At 36.2% G+C, this 21,181-nt stretch overlaps 2 protein-coding genes across 8 annotated transcripts in view; both read left to right on the forward strand.

The window, feature by feature from the left end:
- The window catches only part of SORBS2 (sorbin and SH3 domain containing 2), a 276,947-nt gene that overhangs the window by 241,481 nt on the left and 14,285 nt on the right, over nucleotides 1-21,181 (forward strand). For all 7 annotated transcript variants that reach the window (XM_069095777.1, XM_069095723.1, XM_069095743.1 and 4 more), the window contains 3 exons: nucleotides 1,237-1,351; nucleotides 1,455-1,583; nucleotides 2,835-3,038. In XM_069095777.1, the coding sequence (XP_068951878.1) occupies nucleotides 1,237-1,351; nucleotides 1,455-1,583; nucleotides 2,835-3,038 (448 nt within the window). The remainder of the gene's footprint in view (nucleotides 1-1,236; nucleotides 1,352-1,454; nucleotides 1,584-2,834; nucleotides 3,039-21,181) is intronic.
- Nucleotides 6,585-8,610, forward strand: LOC138168941 (uncharacterized; the record flags this gene model as incomplete). Its single annotated transcript, XM_069097955.1, has 1 exon — nucleotides 6,585-8,610. A coding segment is annotated over one exon (948 nt), but the record flags the coding sequence as incomplete, so codon positions are not given.

Raw genomic sequence — 21,181 nt, forward strand, 5'->3', positions numbered from 1 at the left:
GGAGAAGTCACTTAAACTGTCAATGCTCCAGGTGATTTCCCAAAGCATTAGTTACTGAACAGGCACTGACCTCTCTCTCTAAAGGAAATGTTCTTACCAGGAGTTCCCTATACCAACGAGATCATAGATCGTGTGTGTGTGTGTGTGTGTGTGTGTGTGTGCGTGTGTGTGTGTGTGTGTGTGTGTGTGTGTTTTAATAAACTCTTAAACCTGGAATCTGGCCATTTTTATAGAGCAGGATTAACAGGACTTAATACCTGAAGGGATTGATGCCTTCTAGCCAATTAATTCCAATTCAGTGAACAGTAAACATCTACTCGGTACATGCAAGATTCTGTGCCACCTACTGGGGGAGAAGAAAGGAAGGAAGGAAGGAAGGAAGGAAGGAAGGAAGGAAGGAAGGAAGGAAGGAAGGAAGGAAGGAAGGAAGGAAGGAAGGAAGGAAGGAAGGAAGGAAGGAAGGAAGGAAGGAAGGAAAGGAGGGAGGGAGGGAGGGAAGAGATGGAAAGCATAAAGAAAACAATATGCAATTAGTAGTATCTTGCATTTAAAATGCATATTTCTTAGTAAGTTGAAATAAAGCAAAATTCAAGGTTTCATCACATGATTCTTGTTACATAAAATACTTTGCAAACCTTAAAGCAATATATATATATATATATACACACACATATAGTTTTATCATTATCATCAACTAGATAATATTAGCAGATTAGTGCATTTTTGTGTGTTGAAATTTTATTCTGAGCCAGATGTTTACTTGTTAGGCACTATTAGTGACATAGACTGTCCTATGTATATTAAAATATAATAAAAATAAAATATGTACTTATGTGTATTTGTACATATATGTGCATACATATATGTGTATATACACATTTATATGTGTGTATTAATCTCACTGAGTTTCCTGAGAGCAAGGACTGTCTTTTGTCTTTTTATTTGTATTCCCATAATTTAAAAAAAACTTGGCTCATAGGTGTTAACAACACAAGGCATCATCTGGCATTTTACATGTGTGTGGGTGTGGGTGCAGTGTGTGTTAGTGATATAGTTGAAATTATGTCTAAAATGATTTATATGCCCCACAAATTGTTAGGAGGGAAATGTTTACTTACTTGGACTTGCCAGTGTGTTAACATTGGACAATTGTTATATAGAGGTTTGAAGAATCATTGATGTGGATATAATCAATTATAAAACTAAAGAATAATCATTTAAAAATGTCTATTGCAGGGAATTGTCATTTAAGAAAGGGGACACTGTCTACATCCTCAGGAAAATTGATCAAAATTGGTATGAGGGAGAGCATCATGGACGAATAGGGATATTTCCAATCTCTTATGTGGAGGTTTGTCTATTCTTTTTTTCTCAGATTTATGTGCAAAGAGGGAGAAATCTGTTTGGTGCAGAAATAACACCTATTTATGCACAAGTAACTGTTTTCATTTTAGAAACTCATCCCTCCAGAAAAAGCTCAACCTGCAAGACCACCACCCCCAGCTCAGCTTGGAGAAATTGGAGAAGCTATAGCCAAATACAATTTTAATGCAGATACAAATGTGGAGTTATCCCTGAGAAAGGTATTAAAAAATTCTCCCCTCATTAATGAATTCAGTATGGCTAAGTATTATTTAAAATACAGTCCAGATTAAAAGTTTTATATCAATGTTATATTTATTTAAATCTCAAAATTAAAATTCACAAATCAGTTTAACCTATTTAAATATCCACTAATTCATTAATAAGCTTAGGATTTCTAAGAATTCTCATTATTCTATTTTCACTGAAATCCACTAAAAGTGCAACAACTTAGTAGAAGTGAATTTATTTACATTGTTGCAGTCATTATATAATTTGTTCTTTGGCACCCATTTTACTTAGTCTATAATCAGTTCACATAAATTTTCTCATGTTTCTCTGAAGTTTTTATAAAATTCATCATCTTTTACAACAAAACAATATTCCATTATGCTTATATACTGTAGTTTATGCAACCTTTCTCCAATAGTTGGACATATTTAATTCCCAGCTTTTATCATCCCCTTCTAACAGTGAGTTTTCTTATTTTACATCTTTACTAGTTTTAGTGTTCTAATTTGCATTTCTCTGATTATTGCTGATTTAAATCACTTTAGAAGTCATTGATAACTTGTTATTTTTTTGAAATAGTGTTCATTGCACATATATTTACTGGAGAAATTATCTAATATGTATGTATGCATACATGCCTTTATATACCTATGTTTGCATATTTGTATCAATTCCCTTCAGATTTTGGATGTCAGACTTTGATTTATCAGGGTTATGGATACAAAGATTTTTTACATGTATATATTATATAGATATATCATCTGATTTTAGCTACATTGACTTCATTTATGCAAAATGTCTTAAAATTTTGCATAATTAACTTTTCTGTTTTGTCTTTATGATCCCTTTTGTCCCTTATCTAGCTATAAAATTTCTCCGGTTCACAATTGTGAAAGATATACCCTTTCTCCTGCTATTTTTATCATATGACTTTTTAAGTTTCAATTTTTATCCAACTGAAACTAATTGCGACATAAGTTATAAGATGATCATCTGAACCATCTTCCAGATCAAGTTCCTGTTGAATAAGGAGTCATATTTAGTAATTTGTGCTCTTGCGTTTATCAAACACTAAGTTGCTAGGAGTATTTATTTTTAATAATGATTATTCAGTGTTTATTCAGTCTATTTCGCTGACCTACTTGTCTATTTTTTTCTTACTTAGTACACAAATAGTTTTAACAATTACTACTGTATAATATAATTTTTCTAGTTATATACTTTGTACATTTTAATTACAGGGAGATAGAGTCATTCTTCTTAAAAGAGTCGATCAAAATTGGTATGAAGGTAAAATACCAGGAACAAATAGACAAGGCATCTTCCCCGTTTCCTATGTGGAAGTCATCAAAAAGAATGTCACAAAAGGTGCTGATGATTATCCCGACCCTCCAATACCCCACAGCTATTCTAGCGACAGGATACACAGCTTAAGTTCAAATAAGGTAAGAAGAGATAACACGATGATAGTACAATCTTGAATAGATCTGTTTTACATGGGGAAAGACTGTTAACTTAAACATATGGGTCTAGAGCAATTATTCATATATATAACATAATAACAGTGTAATAATATATATTAATGTATAATATATATTATTACATAAAATATATTGTTATATTTAATAATATATATGTAAATAATATAATATATAATAGTATAATAACAATCAGAAGATTATATTAGAACATCAAATATCCTTGCAAATTAGGCATTTACCTATAGTTTGTATATTAATATGGATTTTCTTTTGTTCTCCAAAAGACACCAGTCTGGTGACCAAGAAAATGGCTTATCGAAAAGGATATGGTTACTAGACTGAATTGTAAAAGTTATTGTGAACACATACAGAGAGGCTTAGTAAATGAACCATCAGACTCCTGTTTATACTTGTTAACTCACATATTTGAATGGAGATGTTCTTAGGTCTTTGAAACCCAGTTTGCACATTCTTGTAATGAAAACTGGGACACTAATTTATCTTGATTATCCATGTTGGAAATAGGGGACCTACTTCATGGCTTCACTCATTAGAATTTTATTTTTATGCTGCTACATTTTGTTTTTTAGTCATAAAGAACTTATTTTGTTAATTGATGTTTATTTATATTCAACAAATGCAATGCAATTCTATAGTTACCAAGTCTGTAATGTGCTCAGAGAACAAGGTATTGATAAGGTATGGTCATTTTACCCCTCAGGGAATGGGGGCAAATGTAATAAACACAAATAACTTTAATAGTCAAAATGATACAGGAGGTTTGAATGGGAGCAGAGGGAGAAGAGACATGAAGGTCTAGTGGAAAAAGGATTTTTCCTTAATGGGGAAATCAAGGGAGTCTTCATGGAAGAGTGGAGTGGATTTTAAAGGATGGGTAGGCATTCTAAAGGGAGGGAAGACATTCCATGCATAGAGAACAACACAGACCCAGAAAAGTGGTGTGTGTGAATGAGGGAAGAGTAGTTCATTTTGACTGGAGCTTCCTGTACATGGCAGGAAGTGATAGGATAGGTATAATGCTGCCAAGCTTGAATGCCAAGTGAAGGTTTTGTTTTTATTTAGCAGGAAAGAGGACCTTTCCTTTTTCAATAAGGATTAAAACTCAGTAAATGGTGTGGACATGAAATTTAGCGTGATTAAATTGGTAAGGATACAAACATTGTAAAAATAACATCTTTATGACAGGACCCATGGACAGTGGTGTCATTATCCTAAGAAAATCATTACCCTGGAGTATAGAAATGAGGGGCTTAGAGAAAATCTATTCTAACAATGTACCTATGACTGGACTTCAGTCACAGGAAAAGCTCTCTATTTCGATATGATAATTACATTATGATTGATGGAGTTTAAGGACTTGGTTAAATTTTAGTTTTTTTTTAATATACTCCCCAAAACTATTAAGGGACTTTCTCTTTCCAAGTACAATAGTCCCTAACTGTGAAAGAAAGAGAAAAGGTAATACTCTTTCACTTCAAAAGTCAGTCTTTCAGTGGTAGGAAATAGGTGTGTCTGCTAAGGGAGTTAGTTTCATATTGCTAAGTTTGATTTTAAGGGGAGAAAAAAACATCTCTGTTGCACAGCTTCCATTAACATTTAATATCTCACCATATCTTAAGTTAACAGCAGCAAAGTCAGACAAAGGGGAGATGGTGAGGAACTATAAAACCAAGGAAAGGGTTGAATGAAGGAACTAAGGGTATTTAGCCTGAAGAAAAGAAGACTTAGAGGGACCTAACAACAGCCTTCAAATTTAGTTGAAGGAATGTCATATGAAAGAGGGATTAGATCTATTTTTCTTGGTCCCAGTGAACTGAAATAGGTAGAAGTTGCCAACAAGGTAATTATGACTTGATATAGAGGAAAAAATTCCCACTGTTTAGTTATCCAGAAGCAGAATGGGCTGCATGAGAAGGCAATGGATTCCCCCTTACTGAAGGTCTTTGATTAGAGACTGAATAACCACTTGGGAGGGATGTGTGGAGGTGATATTTGCTCCGGTATGGATTAGACTGAATGACTTGTGAAGTCCCTTCCCACTGTGAGGTGCCATGATTTTATATGTCATAATTTTCCTTGATTATTTTTGCATTGAATTGTTTTGAGGCTTTTAAAATCAGATTTCAAAGTTGTTTTCTTAGGCTAGATTTTAAAGTTTATGTGATTAGTGATTGGAGATTCTTTTAATAGTAACACTTAGGAATAGATCATATTCAGAAATTTTGAAATATTCATAACAGTAGTCTGAAGAAATACGTGTTGAATTTTTTTAATCCACCAACTCATGAAAATTCCATTATTTGTTGACCAACCTACAAGTGATAAACTCTTCAGACTTAGCTAGGTCGGCATGTATTCAAAGTCTTTCCAATGTAGCAGGACCTACCAGAGGTTCAGTGCTCTGAAATAACCTTCAAGAACCCAAAGTCATACCTATACATTAAGGAGGCACCAAAGACTTTAGTGGAGATCATCCTAGGCTAGACTATACTGTTAATATTTAGAGTAAAATAAAATTTAGTCAAATGAATGTAGAGTAAGCTTCTCTCCTCTTAGAGAATACAGTACTTCTAAGGTCTAGGAAGCTAAAAAAAGTGAATTCTACAGTGAATAAAATGTGATACCAAATTATGAACCATAAAGTAGATAACTAAGTCCCTTCTATAAAGTGTTTTATTTTCAGAAACTTGAGCTACAGTAAAAAGCCATTGTTTATCCTTAGTTAAGATCATTTACAAGTACAAAGCCTGGCATTTTTTCTTTTCCATTACATTATAAAGAAGTAATATGGGGCAATATGGCAAGTGCCTCTAGAATTACTTGGTAATTTGTGCTGTTATGAAATATAGCCAAATTTATACAAAACGTGGTTAAAATGCAAACCTTTATTTTCTTTGGTGTGAACCACACTACATAAGAGTATGTCTTTATAAAGAAGTCTTTGAGATCTTCTCAAGAAGACACTCTTGCTCGTGTGAGAATTTTTCTTTTGAGGGGAGACCTAACTATTCACCTCAATCCCAGCCACATTTCTCTGTGCTTTTGAAATCTCTTTCATTTAAAATCTTTTAATGCACAAGTGATTTACAAATATTTTCAAGTATGTAAAGAGTTAAAAATTACTTTGAAATCCTAAGGTGAAAAGTAAGGAGTTAAAGCAAATTGACATCGAGAAGTAAAACATATGCTTAATAAATTACAGGAAGGGGTTCGCCTTTTATTTCTATTCAGTAAGTATAGCCAGGGTTGAAAGAAGTTATTTCAGATTTTTTTTCATTGTACTAACTCAGAAGAGCCCAAACAGTAAATGGGGCTCTGAAGAGAAGATATTTTTGCTTTCTTCATGAACTCTGATTCACATCTATCTTGCCTTTGACATTTGTGATCCTATCCAAGGCTGATAGAATTTCACTTTTCAAATAACTTTTCTGATTCATATGCTAATGATTTTATGCATTTGCTCTCCCTGAAATATCTTCCTTCTAATCCAGAACCTGCCACAGGGATTTTTTTTTGGGTACAGCACTACACCCCATTCTACATCTTGCTCTCTCTTTCTCTTTCTCTGTCTGTCCATGTTGTGGTACATTATCTTTTTTTCTTTCTTTTTTCCTCCTATACTTTTGTTCATGTGTAAAGTTGGCTTACAGTGCATCCTGCCCTCCTTTCATGTCACCTTGCCCTCATTCTAATAAAGGGGCTGTAGAAGGAATCACCAATGATTGGTTATCACTGACTATGGGGTTTCTACCTTCAAGCCCTCTGACCCCAACTCCACCTCCTTTTCCTGACAACTTCTTGGATGAATTAGAAAAGCTTGAGGCTTTAACCTTGCCAACTGGACAATCTGATCCAGGAATCCTAGGGAATAGCAGTGCTCAAGTTAAGGCTAACCCTTCCATTACCAAGAAACACGATCCCACTGAAATGCCATCCTCTCTGCCACCTCTTTCTTCTGGTACCATCTCACCTCTAGCCTCTCAGTTCCATGATGCAGTGGTAATTCAGGATTATACAAAACCAGCTGAAAAAATATGCACAGATTGGAAAGAGATGAAAGGCTTTCCCACTAACAAAGAAAAAAGAAACTTTTCAAATACTGGAAAGGTACCTGAAGTCCTGGGTGATAAGGTTGCCCCTTCTGTCCAGTATAATGTGGGTAACTTGTCCCAAACACTCCCTGTCATTGAAGAAAAAGAAGAGGACCCTTGTGATGAATTAATGTCAATCATCCATGGAAAGAAGCCAAAATTTCAAGAGTCAGATTTCTTTCAGTATGAAGCTGATGTTACTGAGGAAGTACCAAGGCTATACATAGTGGAGGAAGATGAGGAGGTGACACATGATTGCTTAACATCTCCAGTGGCAATTATAAATGACCCTAGGATATCTAAGGAAGACTGGAGTGCAGCCAGTACCAGTAAAGAGGTATTTTAATTTAGCTTATTAACTTAAGAACTAACCATTATCCATTGGTTAATTCCATTTTATAATAATTAGTACTTAACACTTATTAAGCATTCACTTGACACTAGACATCAAAATGAGCAGGGGATTTTATTTACCTAAAAGGTTTTACCTACTAAGGGAGAGAAGGGATTTTTGTAGGCAGAGCAAAGCAACATTCAGTTTTTAGATAAGATGGCAAAAATATAGGACATTCTTCAGCCTTTAGCATATTTATTTTTCTCTTCTGTACATCCAGAAAGCGAACTTACCCATCGTCTTCCATGGATGATCCCAATTGGCATGTAATTCTGACTGCCACTGAGCCCATGATTAAAGGCCTCCCAGCGAGATGCCCTTTGCATTCAGTGATTCTGTTTGCTGATTTTGCATATAGAAAGGAGGGCACATGTCCACATAAGTAAATGCAAGGAAATTTCGTGGTGTGGAGGCATTAACTCCTTGGGGAACCAGGAAAGGAATGACGTGGTGTCTGACATAAGCTTTGGGGAAAATTAGATAGTCTGAGAGGTGGATGTAAGGAGGATGAAGATTAAAAGACAGTTTCTGACTTTAAGGAACTTATATTCTACTAAGGGAGGTGGGACACATATATAGTTAACTCTAAAACAAGGTCAAATGTGACCATTAGAAAAATGGAAACCACAGGAGCAGAAATGGTTGGGCTGAATCTAATAATCTATGAATCTAGAGAGAAGCTTCCCAAAAGAGATACCTGGATTGTAGACTTTCAGACCCAGAAGGGGACCTAAATGTTTATTTCTAAACTTAACCAGCTCCTTCTGTATTCATTCAGAGTTAACCATATTACAGTAATCATTCATAGTGCTAACTTTTCCAGAGTTTTAAATTAAAAAGACCTGTTCTCAAAGGCTTTCTAGAAAATTGAAATAAAATTAGAGAATAAGTAGCTTTGGTTTTTTTCCAGCCCCCAGGCCACAATACAGTAAAATGAGCCATTGGGAACTGTAATACTACCATACCTGCCCATCAATGCCTCGTTATTAGGGTGTTGGGATTAGGGGTGAACGTCAAGCATGAATGCCAACTGAATAGCATGTTGACCTCTTGTCTTTTTAAAATATTTAAGCCAGCATCATTTTCTTCAGAAGATGAAGGGATTCCAACTTCCCCTCACCGCCTTTCCATTAGCCCTCCATTCCATTCTACCTTGGCACCCATCTCTGACTCTCTCTCTACACTCCCTGGCTCTGTCCAGACCCACTCACCTCCTCTCCTTACCAAATTCTCCTACCGCCAGGAGACAATGTCACCCAAGTTAAAGGTAACTGCATCTGCTGTTGGGTGTGATATTGCATGCCTCTCGGTGCATGTGGAACATTACATACACTTCGTAGATTAATCGCCATCTTGTAAGATCTAAACTCTATGGAAAAATGAATTGCTAACATTTAACCAAATTAGCATGATGTCTGCAGTGTCACATCAGGAGCCCTGGCTTTGAATCTGAGGATCTGGGTTCTAATCCTGGAAGTGGCATTTATTGCTTGCGTGACCTTGGACAAAAATCACTTAACATTTCTGGACTTCAGTTTCCTCATCTGTAAAACAAGTCATTTGGAATAAATGACCTTTAAATCTTAAGATCCTCTTTAAAGTTTTAAAATGTATAGTGGCAAATTGGAATAATTCCAATCCTCTAAGATTGGAATAAATCTCTAAACTTTAAGAGAACAAAGTAACCCCTGGAGAAAAAAAGCTGATCATTAGTCTAAGAAACTTTTCATTTAAAGACTATCAGTTTGAATCTTGGCGTTTATAATTTCATGCCACTTTCTTATGAACCCACACCATTTCCCACATATCAGGAGGATCACTAGGGCATAAGAGCTCTATAACTTTTGGAATGAGTAACTACTGAGCAAGCACTATCCTCCTTTACTGGGTAATGGGATGGTGCGCATAGTAGGTTCTTAGTAAACTTTTGACAGGTTAAAGGGCCTCAGTGATAACAGCGATAATAACAACAGTGAGCATTTATGTAGCAGTTTATTTACATCATTATTACTTATTATTTATTTACTTATTGTTACTTTATTATTTACTTACCTTATTTATATAACAAACCTTAAAAGGTTTGCAAGGGGTGGCTAGGTGGTACAGTGAATAGAGCACTGGCCCTGGAGCCAGGAGGACTTGAGTTCAAATCCAGCCTCAGACACTTAACACAGAAACTAGCCGTGTGACCTTGGGCAAGTCGCTTAACCCCCATTACCCTCCAAAAAGCAAAAAAATAATTTTAAAAGGTTTGCAAAACATTTTACATACATTATTTCATTTAATGTTCTTAATATTAGGCAGCAGTAATAATTATTATAATAATAATAATGATATTATCCCCATTTTATCGATGAATAAACTGAAACAGAGATTTAGTAGATTGGCCAGGATCACATACCTAGTATCTAAGTGTCTGAGATAGGATTTCTACTCCAACTCCCATATTTTACATTTGAGGAAACTGAGGTTCTCAAAAGTTGTGATAAGCCCAAGGTCACAGTCCCACAAATACTAAAGAGTGGAACTATAGTCCAATCCATGTCCTCTGACCTCTGTCCAAATGCAGGAATCTTTCCCACCAGCCCATGCTGCCTTGAAAGGAATAGGATAAACTACTTATGGGGCAGATGAAAGAGGATCCATTGCCAAATGTCTGGCATCTTCAGTTGGTATATAATTCCCCTTTAATATATAATTAAAGTAAATTAATGTATGATCTTGGCATGGGGGGGGAGGGTGTAGTTGAAATTTTAATTTAAAAGGCAACATATCACACACAAAAATAGTTTTGTTAAGAAAACTTAGTTGATTCCTGAAGGACAGCCATTTCTCTGTCTGGGGGATGAGGTTACAAAATTGTATTAACTGTAAAAAAAATAACTAAGGTCTCCATGTTCATTCTTTGGAATTAAGAATAATGGGTACAGTAAACATTGAAAAGATTGTGCAAGGCACAATCTGAGTCTAGTGACTGAGTCAGATCATACAAAGTCTCCAGAATATTCTTCAGGCAATCTATTCACAACATATTCACATACCCCAATAAATTAATTTGGGTCATAGAAGGTGAAATCCATCTATTTTCACCACTAGGTAGAGGGGAAAGAACAATCTTAGAGTAATTGGATTTGCTATAACACACATGGACACAAATTTTTCTTATATTTTTCTTTCTTTCATTTTTAGGTAATTTTAAAAATTCTTTTCACTGGCTTTTCTTACCTCTTGGACTCCTTTTCCAGCTCTGTTTAAAAATGGTTAGGAAATTATTCAAGTAGATGCAGTTCTCTAACTCAAAGGAGAGAATGAGCTAAATATTAGACTATTAAGGGAAAACCTTGATGGAAAATGGATTCAATTCTATGCAAAGAACAGCTGGCTTCCCTCTTTTTTCTGGGTTTATAAAGTCATATAATTCTCATATTATCAACAAGCACATTATGCTTATCCTACTTAAATAAAAGCATTCCATAGCAAAACTAACATTTTCTGAATTATAAAGTACTGAAATATGAATATAGTGCGGGTAAAAAATCTGCAGAGCCTTAAACATCATTCCCCAAGGTACTCTTTCCCTTAATAAAGCCAGCTCTCTGCTACCTGTTAGATTAGTCTCTTTATCCCTCTCTGGGTTTCTGTTTCCATCTCTGCAAAATGAAGGCATTGGATCACTTGAATCACTAAGATTTAAAGCTGGAATGGACTGCAGAGGCCATTTCATCCAACGTCCTCATCTTAAAGATAGGGAAACTGAGTCTCAACACCCATGATCCTATTGTCTCTCCTAAAGCTGAGCAAAAGGGATTTAGACTACTTGTAGCTGAGTTGGACTAGAATCTTGCTGTAGATGAAGTACTAATAGGTGTATCTTAGACCTTATTGGGGCAGGTAGGTGGCACGTTGGGTAAAGCACTGGGCTTCAATTCAAGAAGACTCATCTTCATGAATTCAAATCCAGTCTCAGATGTGTACTAGCTGTTTGACCCTGGGCAAGTCACTTAACCTTGTCTGCCTCAGTTTCCACATCACACAAAGTGATCTGGAGAAGGAAATGGCAAACTGTTCCAGTATCTTTGCCAAGAAAACCCCAAATGGGGTCACAAAGAGTCAGACATGGTTGAAAAATGACTGAACAACAATAACAAAAAAAAATTTTTAAACCATTTGGGGAGAATTGGATGACAAGGTCCCTCACTATAGAACATTATAAGGAAGTCTCCCCTAAAGTATGGCTCCATGTAATAGAACCTAGGAACAGTGAGACTACAATCTTGCATTCATCCCAGGCTTTTCCTATTGCGTTTGGCTGATACTGATCATTCCATATCAAAATCAATATCTGAAAGATATTTCATAATCTAGACCTTTTAGATTCCCAAATACATTTTGTAACTAATACAGGGTGTCCCAAAGTTCTTAGTGCGGTTGAGCACTTAAAACTGCACCAAGACTTTTGGGACCCTGTATAATAACTAATGACTATAGACACATCTTACAGCAGTTAAGGATTTTTAGCTTTGTGAACAAGATAATATTCATACAGAAGAGCTATCTGCTTCCAGTATAATCCCAAACCAGAGGGTCCCCAAAGGCAAAATCTCTCCCTATTAATAAGGTTGCTACTGCACACAGGAGGTATTTTACCTTGATAATGGGCCTGGCACTTGGAGATGGGATAGTCCCCAAATTTCTAATACTTTATTATATGTGTTTTGTATTCCAGCCCCACTCTTCTTTCTTCAGTCAATAGACATTACTTTCTATTCAAGCATCCCTCGGTAGAAGCAATGTTCTGGTCCACCAAAGAAAGATGCCCATTGAAACTTTTTAACACAGATTGATTATCACATCTTTTGTTTTTAAATCATCTTCATTTCCAGATATAACACTTCCCTTCTTCTTCCGAGTGAGTCATCCCTTCTAACAAAGATTGAAGGGAAGAAATAAAAAGCAAACCCATTATTCAGAACTAACCAATACATCAATCTGTTGTTGACCCATAGTCTCCTACCTCTGAGTAAGGTAGCTTGGTCATTAAGGAGGAAAGATGAATCTAGCCTTCCCTAATGCCCCTAGAGAGCATGGTTCAAATCTTCCCCAAATCAATAAAGGCATTGGCCAGCTAGTGTAATATTCTGTAATGTTAGAACTGAAAGACTTTAGAAATCCTAGGCCAAGCAACACTCCTGAGTGTTACCCAAACCAGATTAAAAGGTAATTGGGAAGTAGTTAACAAAATAAATTTTATAACAGTGAAACATAGATAATGTTAACATGTGGTATTCTAAGTTAATATTTGGCCTGCAGGGATCCTTACTATGATTTAATGACCTCCTTTCTACTTGGGTTTGATGCCACTGATCTGGTTCAGTCCCCTAATTTTACAGAGGAGGAAACTAAAGCCCAGAGAGGAGGAAAAGTGACTTACCACAGTCCCACAACTAGTACTTGGTAAAAGCTAGAGTGGAATTCAGGTCTTCAGTCTAGAGATCCTTCTTTGGCAGTTTTCTTCCAAAATATTTTCCAAAAAAAATTCCAAAATATTAGCATTTATCTCAAATAAACTACTAGAAAGGCTTCCATGATGGCTTGTTCCAAATGGGTTAATGGAAAAATATGGGACCCTGTGGAGGGCTGTTTCTGACATTCTAAAGATGAGTTGTAATTAAGCACTTGACTGTATTTTTATCATTTTCCCCAGAAGAAAGTTGCTTTTCTTTATTGAAAGAGTTTTACATCCAGCAGACATTTGGCATTCAGTTCCCTCTCCCCTCCCTATTCAAACATGCACAGAGGACATCAGGCAGCAGATGAGTATGTTCAATTTTAATGCATTTGCTAGGGACGAAATTCCTTCTGTGTGTTCTTAGTTTTCTGTCCTTCCTAGCAAACTGCTTATGTATGCAAATTTTCTGCTGTGAATTTTTCCCTGGAATATGCTGCAAAGCTTTAACTATTTTGCCAAGGAAGGAGTAGCCCAGGCACTGGGATCTCTTACCCTGTGGGAAAGGGGTGCTGCTGTGCTTTTAATTTTCAAAATTGTTTTTTTAGCATGTCTGTTGTATGTGCATGTGAAGAGAACTGACCACCCTCTTTGTGGTTTTTTCAGGCTGATTTAAAAAGAGAGATATTTGTAATGGCTAAGCCTCCTCGTAGCCCAGTGATGTCTAGGAGATCCTGCAGCCCACCTGTCAGAGGTCACAGCAGTTCACACAGGGTAGGGTCCTGCACACCCCAGGTGTGAGACAGTCTTTCCCCATCTTCACGGTTTTAGTGCTTCAGTCCTGTCCATTGGTCAGCTAGAGCATTGGAGTTAGAAAAACCTGAGTTCAAATCCAGCCTCAGACACTTACCAGCTGTGTGACCCTGGGCAAATTACTCAGCCTTTCTTTGCTCATCTACAAAACAGGCATAACAATAGCACCTATCTCATAGGATCATTGTTAGAATCAAATGAAGGAAGGAAAACACATTTATTAAGCATCTACATTAAGAAATATCTTATTTCTTAATATATAAAATAACAAGTGTATAGTAGTATATAAATGTTATTTATTAAATCAAAATGAAGATACTTATAGGTCAAAATCAGCTCAGTTGTGCTTATTAATTTTATTCCACTAAGGTAATTTGAGTAGTGGTATTCAAATCTTCTTCTCCCATTAGCCATTTAACTAAGTAAAAACAGAGTTTTACATAAGATTTTAGAGCTTGAAGGTATTATAGTGATGGTCTTCTATAACACTCATTTTACAGATGAGAAGACTCAGACTCACAATTACAGAGATTTGCCCAAGGTCGTGTAGGTAGTAAGGGGAAGAGCTGAGATTTAAAACTCCCAAACACTTGCCACGAATCTACACCATGTCAGTAATGAAATAAGCACCAAGAGTATCGTTTTCTCTGTCCATTCAATGATTTGTTGTTTGTTGTGTGTTTTCTAAGACACTGATTTCCAAGACCAGAAAACAAAGCATGAACCAGAACTTTCCTAATTCATATACTGCATCTCGTTTTCTCCATGTTTTTTTTTGACTCATGTCCCATTTGTTGGAATTTTTTTTTCTAATTCATCATCCTCTTCCCAAAATATTTTGTCACTATAGTGAGCTAAGCTCTGTTCTCTTGACAACGTGCCTTCCTTTTGGAACAGTGTTTCTAGGAGTTATCTGTCCTCTTCGAGTTTCCTTACACAATAACCTTTATTTAAATGAAAGTGCGAATCATTTCCTATTAGATATTCTATTCATTAATGTACTGGGTTTGTTGTTTTTTTTTTTATTAAATGAGTGAATTCTAAATATTTCTCTAAAACAGGATTATATAGTCAAGGGGCATGAGTCGTTAATTTCCACAGGCTTTGTGCTCCCATCACCATCGTAGGGCGACAAGTTTTAGTCTTAAACCATTGCCCTAATCTCAGTCACAGCAAGTTTCCAATTAAATGGTTCACCTAGGCATCTACTACCCTGCCCCTCAATTCAGCCCTCCCTCACTTAAATCCAATTCTCTTGTATGTCATGGAGTCACTTCCCTGATGTCATGGTCTTCTTCAAGAACAAAGTAAAACAACAATTGAGAATTGTAAAGACCTTGACTTTGGTAAAGTTCCATCATCTCTTTTTGTCCCATTTTTGATATGTACTTGTTTATATTATTTTGCTTTTAGCATTTTGTAACAACTTCATTCCATTTACCATTAAATCAATCTGTGCTAAAGAAATATTCATTGAACAATCCCTTTTTCTGACCCTGACAGAAGGTGGTAATCAGAAGTAAAGAATCCTTGCACAAAAGTGTCCCTTTATGGCTGGCAGGAGCCATCAGACAAATGCTACCTTGTTCTCAGACCCAGTAAGACCTTAGGCTCTCAGATAATACTGGATTACCCAGTCACCTTTAAATTTCTGTTTTTCCAGAGTAGGTTAAAGCTGTATGTTATATCTGACACTCAATCCAGTTGGACACTCAGTCCAATTTTCCTTCATAGGTTTTATACCAAGTCATATTATTCTTAATTTTACAATAAAAGCAAAACTAGAAAGACTGTGATCCCTGGGACAATTTCATTTAAATATAATATGATGGCACAAAAGCTGCTATTCCGTGAAAAAACATTTTCTTCTAAAAAAATTATTGTTGTTCAGTTGTTTTATTTGTGTCTAATTCTTCAGGACTCCATTTGAGGTTTTCATGGCAAAGATACTGGAGTGGTTTGCCATTTCCTTCTCCAGCTCATTTGACAGATGAGGAAACTGAGGCAAACAGGGTTAAGTGACTTACCCAGGGTCATACAGCTAGTAAGTGTCTGAGACCAGACTTGAACTCAGGTCTTCCAGACTCCAGGCCTGGTGCTCTACCCACCATGCCACCTAGCTATCCTCTGAAAACTTTAAATCTTCTCAGAAGGTATTTTTAAGATTTTAATACCAGATCTTAAAGTTTAGAATCACTTAATATTGTGGAACAGCTTGGAGACAGAGTGTGCTAAGTAACTTTTGACAGTACTGCACCTAAACTTTCTAGATGGGAAAGAGTCTATTTTATTTTTAAAACAGTGATTTCATGTCTAGACTTCCTTCAAACTGGTTACCTGGCTTTGAAAGTTCATATGCATTTTAAAACCAGTCTCAATGATAACAGCTGGTTCCTAAGCCAAAAAGGAAAGAAAAGATTTAAGCGAAATTGTGTTGGACCATAAATATACATTTGTTTCCAGAATGCCATTTATTAATGGGCTGTGGTAAGAACTAACTAAATATAAAATAATATAGATGTTAATATAACTCAAAACAAGGAAGCATAAAATTATTGTGACTTGTGTCTCAAATGGATTCAACTCCTAACAACTGCCTCTTCTCCATCTGCTTAAAAAAAAGCCTAAACACAAATTAATGCTGTTTAAAAAGATTATTTTAAATAATAATATTTAGATATTAAATAATTTTAAATTAAATTAAATTATTAAATAAATTTAATTATTTAAATAATTATTTTCAATAATAATAATAAAGACCTTTGCAAGTCTTAAAGACACTTTGTACCTATAAAATTATAGGTCGTTTGAGTTTTCATTTTGACCATTAAGAAAAAAGGAAAAGTAGAGATGATGTGTACTTCTCCTTTAAAACAGAGCCAGCACAGAAATTTCAAGGTATTAACCTAAAGTTCATCTTCTTAGCCTCAGAGTACATATGATCTGGGCTAAATGTCACGAATGTATATTGTTATATTTTTAACCACAAAATAACTAAGAGGTTATGACTAATAGAAATGCCTCTGCAAATAGTTAAAATAGGAAAGAAGGGAGAACACAGGGCAGGAAAAGAGATGGCTATCTAATCCGCCAAACAGTCTGCTCTTAAAATATCTAATCGAAAACGTCCTGTTCCCATTCTGACTTAGTTGGCTGGGAGGTTCCCAAAAACAATCCTCGGTCATGTCGCTGCCCTTGATCTCCGTTAGATGGCGGTAAAGTTAAGACACCACGGATGCATTTTGGTGAATGATAGTGACCCCAGCAATAATTATGAGATAGAGACAGATCTGTCATTTCACTGATTGAGGAAATTCCTTCTAATACAAGTCAGCAACTTCTCTGCTTCTTATGTAATAATAATAATTACAGCTAGCATTTGCATAGCATTTTAAGGTTTGCAAAGTGCTTTACAGATATCTCATTTTATCCTCACAACAATCCATAGGCTGACCCCTATGTTGCAGATGAAGAGACTGAGGCAAACAGGATAATTGACTTGCCTAGGATCACACAGTCAGTGTCTGAAGCAGGCTTTGAACTTACATGCTGTTCTGTGCTCATATGGCATATGGCCTGAGCTCTACATTTTGCAAATAAGACAACGGAGGCCCAGGAATGTTGAGTGTGACTTGTTGTGAGTCAGAGGTAGGATTTGAACTCCAAAACCTGTAATCTTTCTACTGAACCCATACTGGCTCCTTTATCAGGGAGTCAGTCGGTCTCCCTCAATCTTAATGAACCAAAATGGAACTAAGAACACACTTCAACATCTTCTGATTTCACAGGTACCTATCCATTTCTCTTTGACTTAGTAGAAAGTCCTTAAGATTTGCTGTATCTGAAAATGTCATTAATTCATTATAATCATTGATTTTTTTCCTAGCTAAAGATTTTTCCTAGATAAAGAGGAAGCAGTGGTTAGGGGAGGAAACCATTCCAGGAATGGGAGACATTAATTTTATATGTTCTTGTTATGATTTTATATTATTACTTTTTACATTTAGTTAATTTTTACAACGTCCCACTACTAAATGACTAAAACATTCTGAAATTAAATGCATTATTATATTATATATTAATACAATATTATATATTAATATATTACAGATAATTTTTAGCATGAAGTCTATTTTGGTTTTATTAGTATTCGTAAAATTATATACTTGGAAAAGATTTTAAAGATCAAGTCCAGGTCCATGAAATACATGGAGGATCTGTGATTTCATCAGCACATGGAACTTCTAGTATGGAAACTCCCTTTACCAAGAGAGACTGTAACCTGTCTATGACTTAGGAGACAAGTGATTTGAGAGAAACAAGTGACATGTCCATCACACATACCAGGTATGATTTGAACCTAAAAGTGTCCCTGATTCCAAGACCAGCACTCAAGCAAGTAAACAGTGTGACTCCACCCAGTAATGATGTTGGTCCTGACCTGTGACTTTACTGCTGTAAGGAATTCCTAGAGAAGAAAGTTTCCTCAACCAATCAATACATGTTGGCAACTTTTTTACAATTTAAATTATTTGGGTCACTGAAAAATGAATTATTTGTCCAAGGCCACAAAGGGTTTAACTCACATCTTTTAAAAATACATATATATATATATATATATATAACTATTATTTTTTCTAATTAACAAGCATCTGTTTTTCTTTCCTTCCCACCCCACCCCAATGAACAAATACAAAAAGTAAAACCCTCATAACAAAAATGCATGTTGAAGTGACATAAATTCCCATACTGGCCATGTCCCATTCTGCTATTTAAGTCTATTACCTTTGACGTAGCTAGGTATTGCAGTGGATAGATGCTAGGCCTAGAGTCAGGAAGACTTGAGTTCAAATCTAGCCTCAGACACTTATTAGCTGTGTAACCCTGGGCAAGTCACTTAATCTACCAGAGAAGGAAATGGTAAAGCACTCTAGTATCTTTGCCAAGAGAAGCCCATGGACAGTGTGGTCCACAGGGTCCTGGAAAGTCAGACATACCTAAACTATAGCCTCTAGAGCAGCAGGTAGCAGCAGGTCCTCTGGAATCATGGTTATCATTACATTAATCAAAGTTTTAGTGTCTCCAAGCTGTTTTCCTGTATAATGTTGTCACTGTATCACTTTCTTTCCTAGTTCTGCTCACTTCTTGCGTTATCACTTAGACAGACTTAGTAGAAGTCTCCCCAATTTCCACTAAAACCATCCATTTCATCCATTCATATGGAATAGTACTATTCCATTCCATTCATTTAACAGATGTTTCTGACCCCTATCCCAGATCCCTATCTACTACATAATGCTGCCTCTTAAGTAATTGTGTTGTGCTTAATAATGAAGGAAAGGAATGAGACCAATTAATTCCCAGTGTTAAGACTAGTAATCTTCCATTAAAGTAGGTTTCTGAGTTATCCAAATAGAGGTTAAAGAGTAACCATTGATCCTAGTAAATGTAAGCTCAGTCATACACCTTGGTGTCGTGCACAGAGGGCTGACCTACTAGTTGGAAAACCTGATAGTCAAGTCTTGACCCATGCTGACAGAGTGACTCTGGAAAAGTGATTGAGCCCCTCAGGGTCCCAGACAACACTAACATTATAAGAGCAGGTATCAAGTCTGCTTTGGTAAAGGGAGTCTACTCTACAGCAGTTCCTTATAGCAATGAAATCTTCAGGTCAGGGTCCCCTACCTGACCCCCAAAGTGGAAAACTTGGTCAGAATCTGTTTTTTACTGTCTCTCAATCTGATTTAACTCAACATATATTTAGTTATGAGGCATCTATAGTGTGCAAGGGACTATTCTAAGTCCTATATGAAATAAGAACATAAAAATTAAATATGACAGAGCCCTTACCCTCAAGGCCCTTACAATTCAATAGGAGGGATGAGTCATGTGCATGAGTAACCTGAAGATAAACAGTGATAAAGAAGAAAGGAGTGGTCTAGATGGAGTTATGGGAAATCTGAAGAGGGAAGTATAGATTCCAGTTTAAGGGCTTTAGGGGAGATTTTGTGGAAAAGGTTAACACCTGAGTTTTTTAAGTAGGGATTTAAGGAGGAATTTAAGTAGATAAAGGATGGGGGGTGGGTTGGTCAAGGAAGGTCTCAATTCAAGGCATGGGAGGAGAGATAAGCAAAGGTGCAGATATATGAGAATACAGGACGAGAAAAGGAACTAGTCCCTAGTTCAGTTTGTTGGGATGTTGGGTATGTGAAGCAAATAAGACCAGAAAGGCAGGTTATGGATGGCTCTGAATAATAGCAGAAGCAGTGTTATGGATTAGATCATAGTGAGACCTTGAAGACTTCTGAGCAAACAGAAAGATTAGACAAAATAAGGAAGTGAAAAGTAGAAAGGATGAGATGGGTGGTTTTCTCAGAGGAAGAAGCAATAGAACTTGGCCGTTGATTGGCTATGGGGAGTAGGGGAGAAACAGAAGTCATAGAACCTCATGATTGGAAGGGACTTTGGAGGGAAGGTAGTCTCACCCATAGCTGAAGCAATACCTCCAACAAACAGTCATAACCCCTCCAACTCAAGATCTCCATTGATGGGGAACTATTTAGAACCAGAAGGGACCTTAGAAGTCATCTGGTACAATCCTCTCATTTTGAAGTTGAGGAAACCTTGGGACCAGATAACTGGAATATGAACCAATATCCTCTGCCATTCTGCTTTTTTGTTATCTAATTATTCAAAAATTGTTTCCTTGTACTGAGGTGAAAACTCACTCCTCCCCCACCCTAGAATTTCCTAGTTCTGACTTTTAGGGCCAAACAAATCTAATCCCTCTTTCAAATATAAGAAATTTTGTCAGATGTTTTGCCAGCAGCCAAGTTTTTACAAGGCATTCTTTTCCACATGCTAAACATCCCAGGTTCTTTAAACAAGTATGGCATCTCTTTGCATCCCCATACCATTCTTGGTACTTTCCTTTGGCTTGTCGATATCCTTCCTAAAATGTGGTGACTGGAAGTAAATATATTCCAGATGTCTTTGACGAGGGTGAATACAATAACATGATCCCTCTCTTGATCTAGATAATATACCTCTGTTAATACAGACTAAAATTTCATTGCCTTTTTGGCTACCAAATCCCACTAATGATTCCCAAGAACTTGGAGTCTGCTAAAATATCCAGACATGAACTCTTGTCTAGTCACATCTCCCTCTAAATTGCACATGTATAACTGACTTTTATAGTTAAAGGATTTTTCATATATTCCCTTTAAATATGATCTTAATAAATGTAGCCCTTCCTCCTATCATACTGACCTTTGTGGGATACTTCCATCCAACGAATCAGTTACCTCTCCCAGTTCCATGCACAGCTTTAACAAACATT

Source organism: Petaurus breviceps, unplaced genomic scaffold (genome assembly GCF_028583685.1).
Source record: "Petaurus breviceps papuanus isolate PSGF00001 unplaced genomic scaffold, PetGlider_PUasm1.0 126, whole genome shotgun sequence".
Lineage (NCBI taxonomy): Eukaryota > Metazoa > Chordata > Mammalia > Diprotodontia > Petauridae > Petaurus > Petaurus breviceps.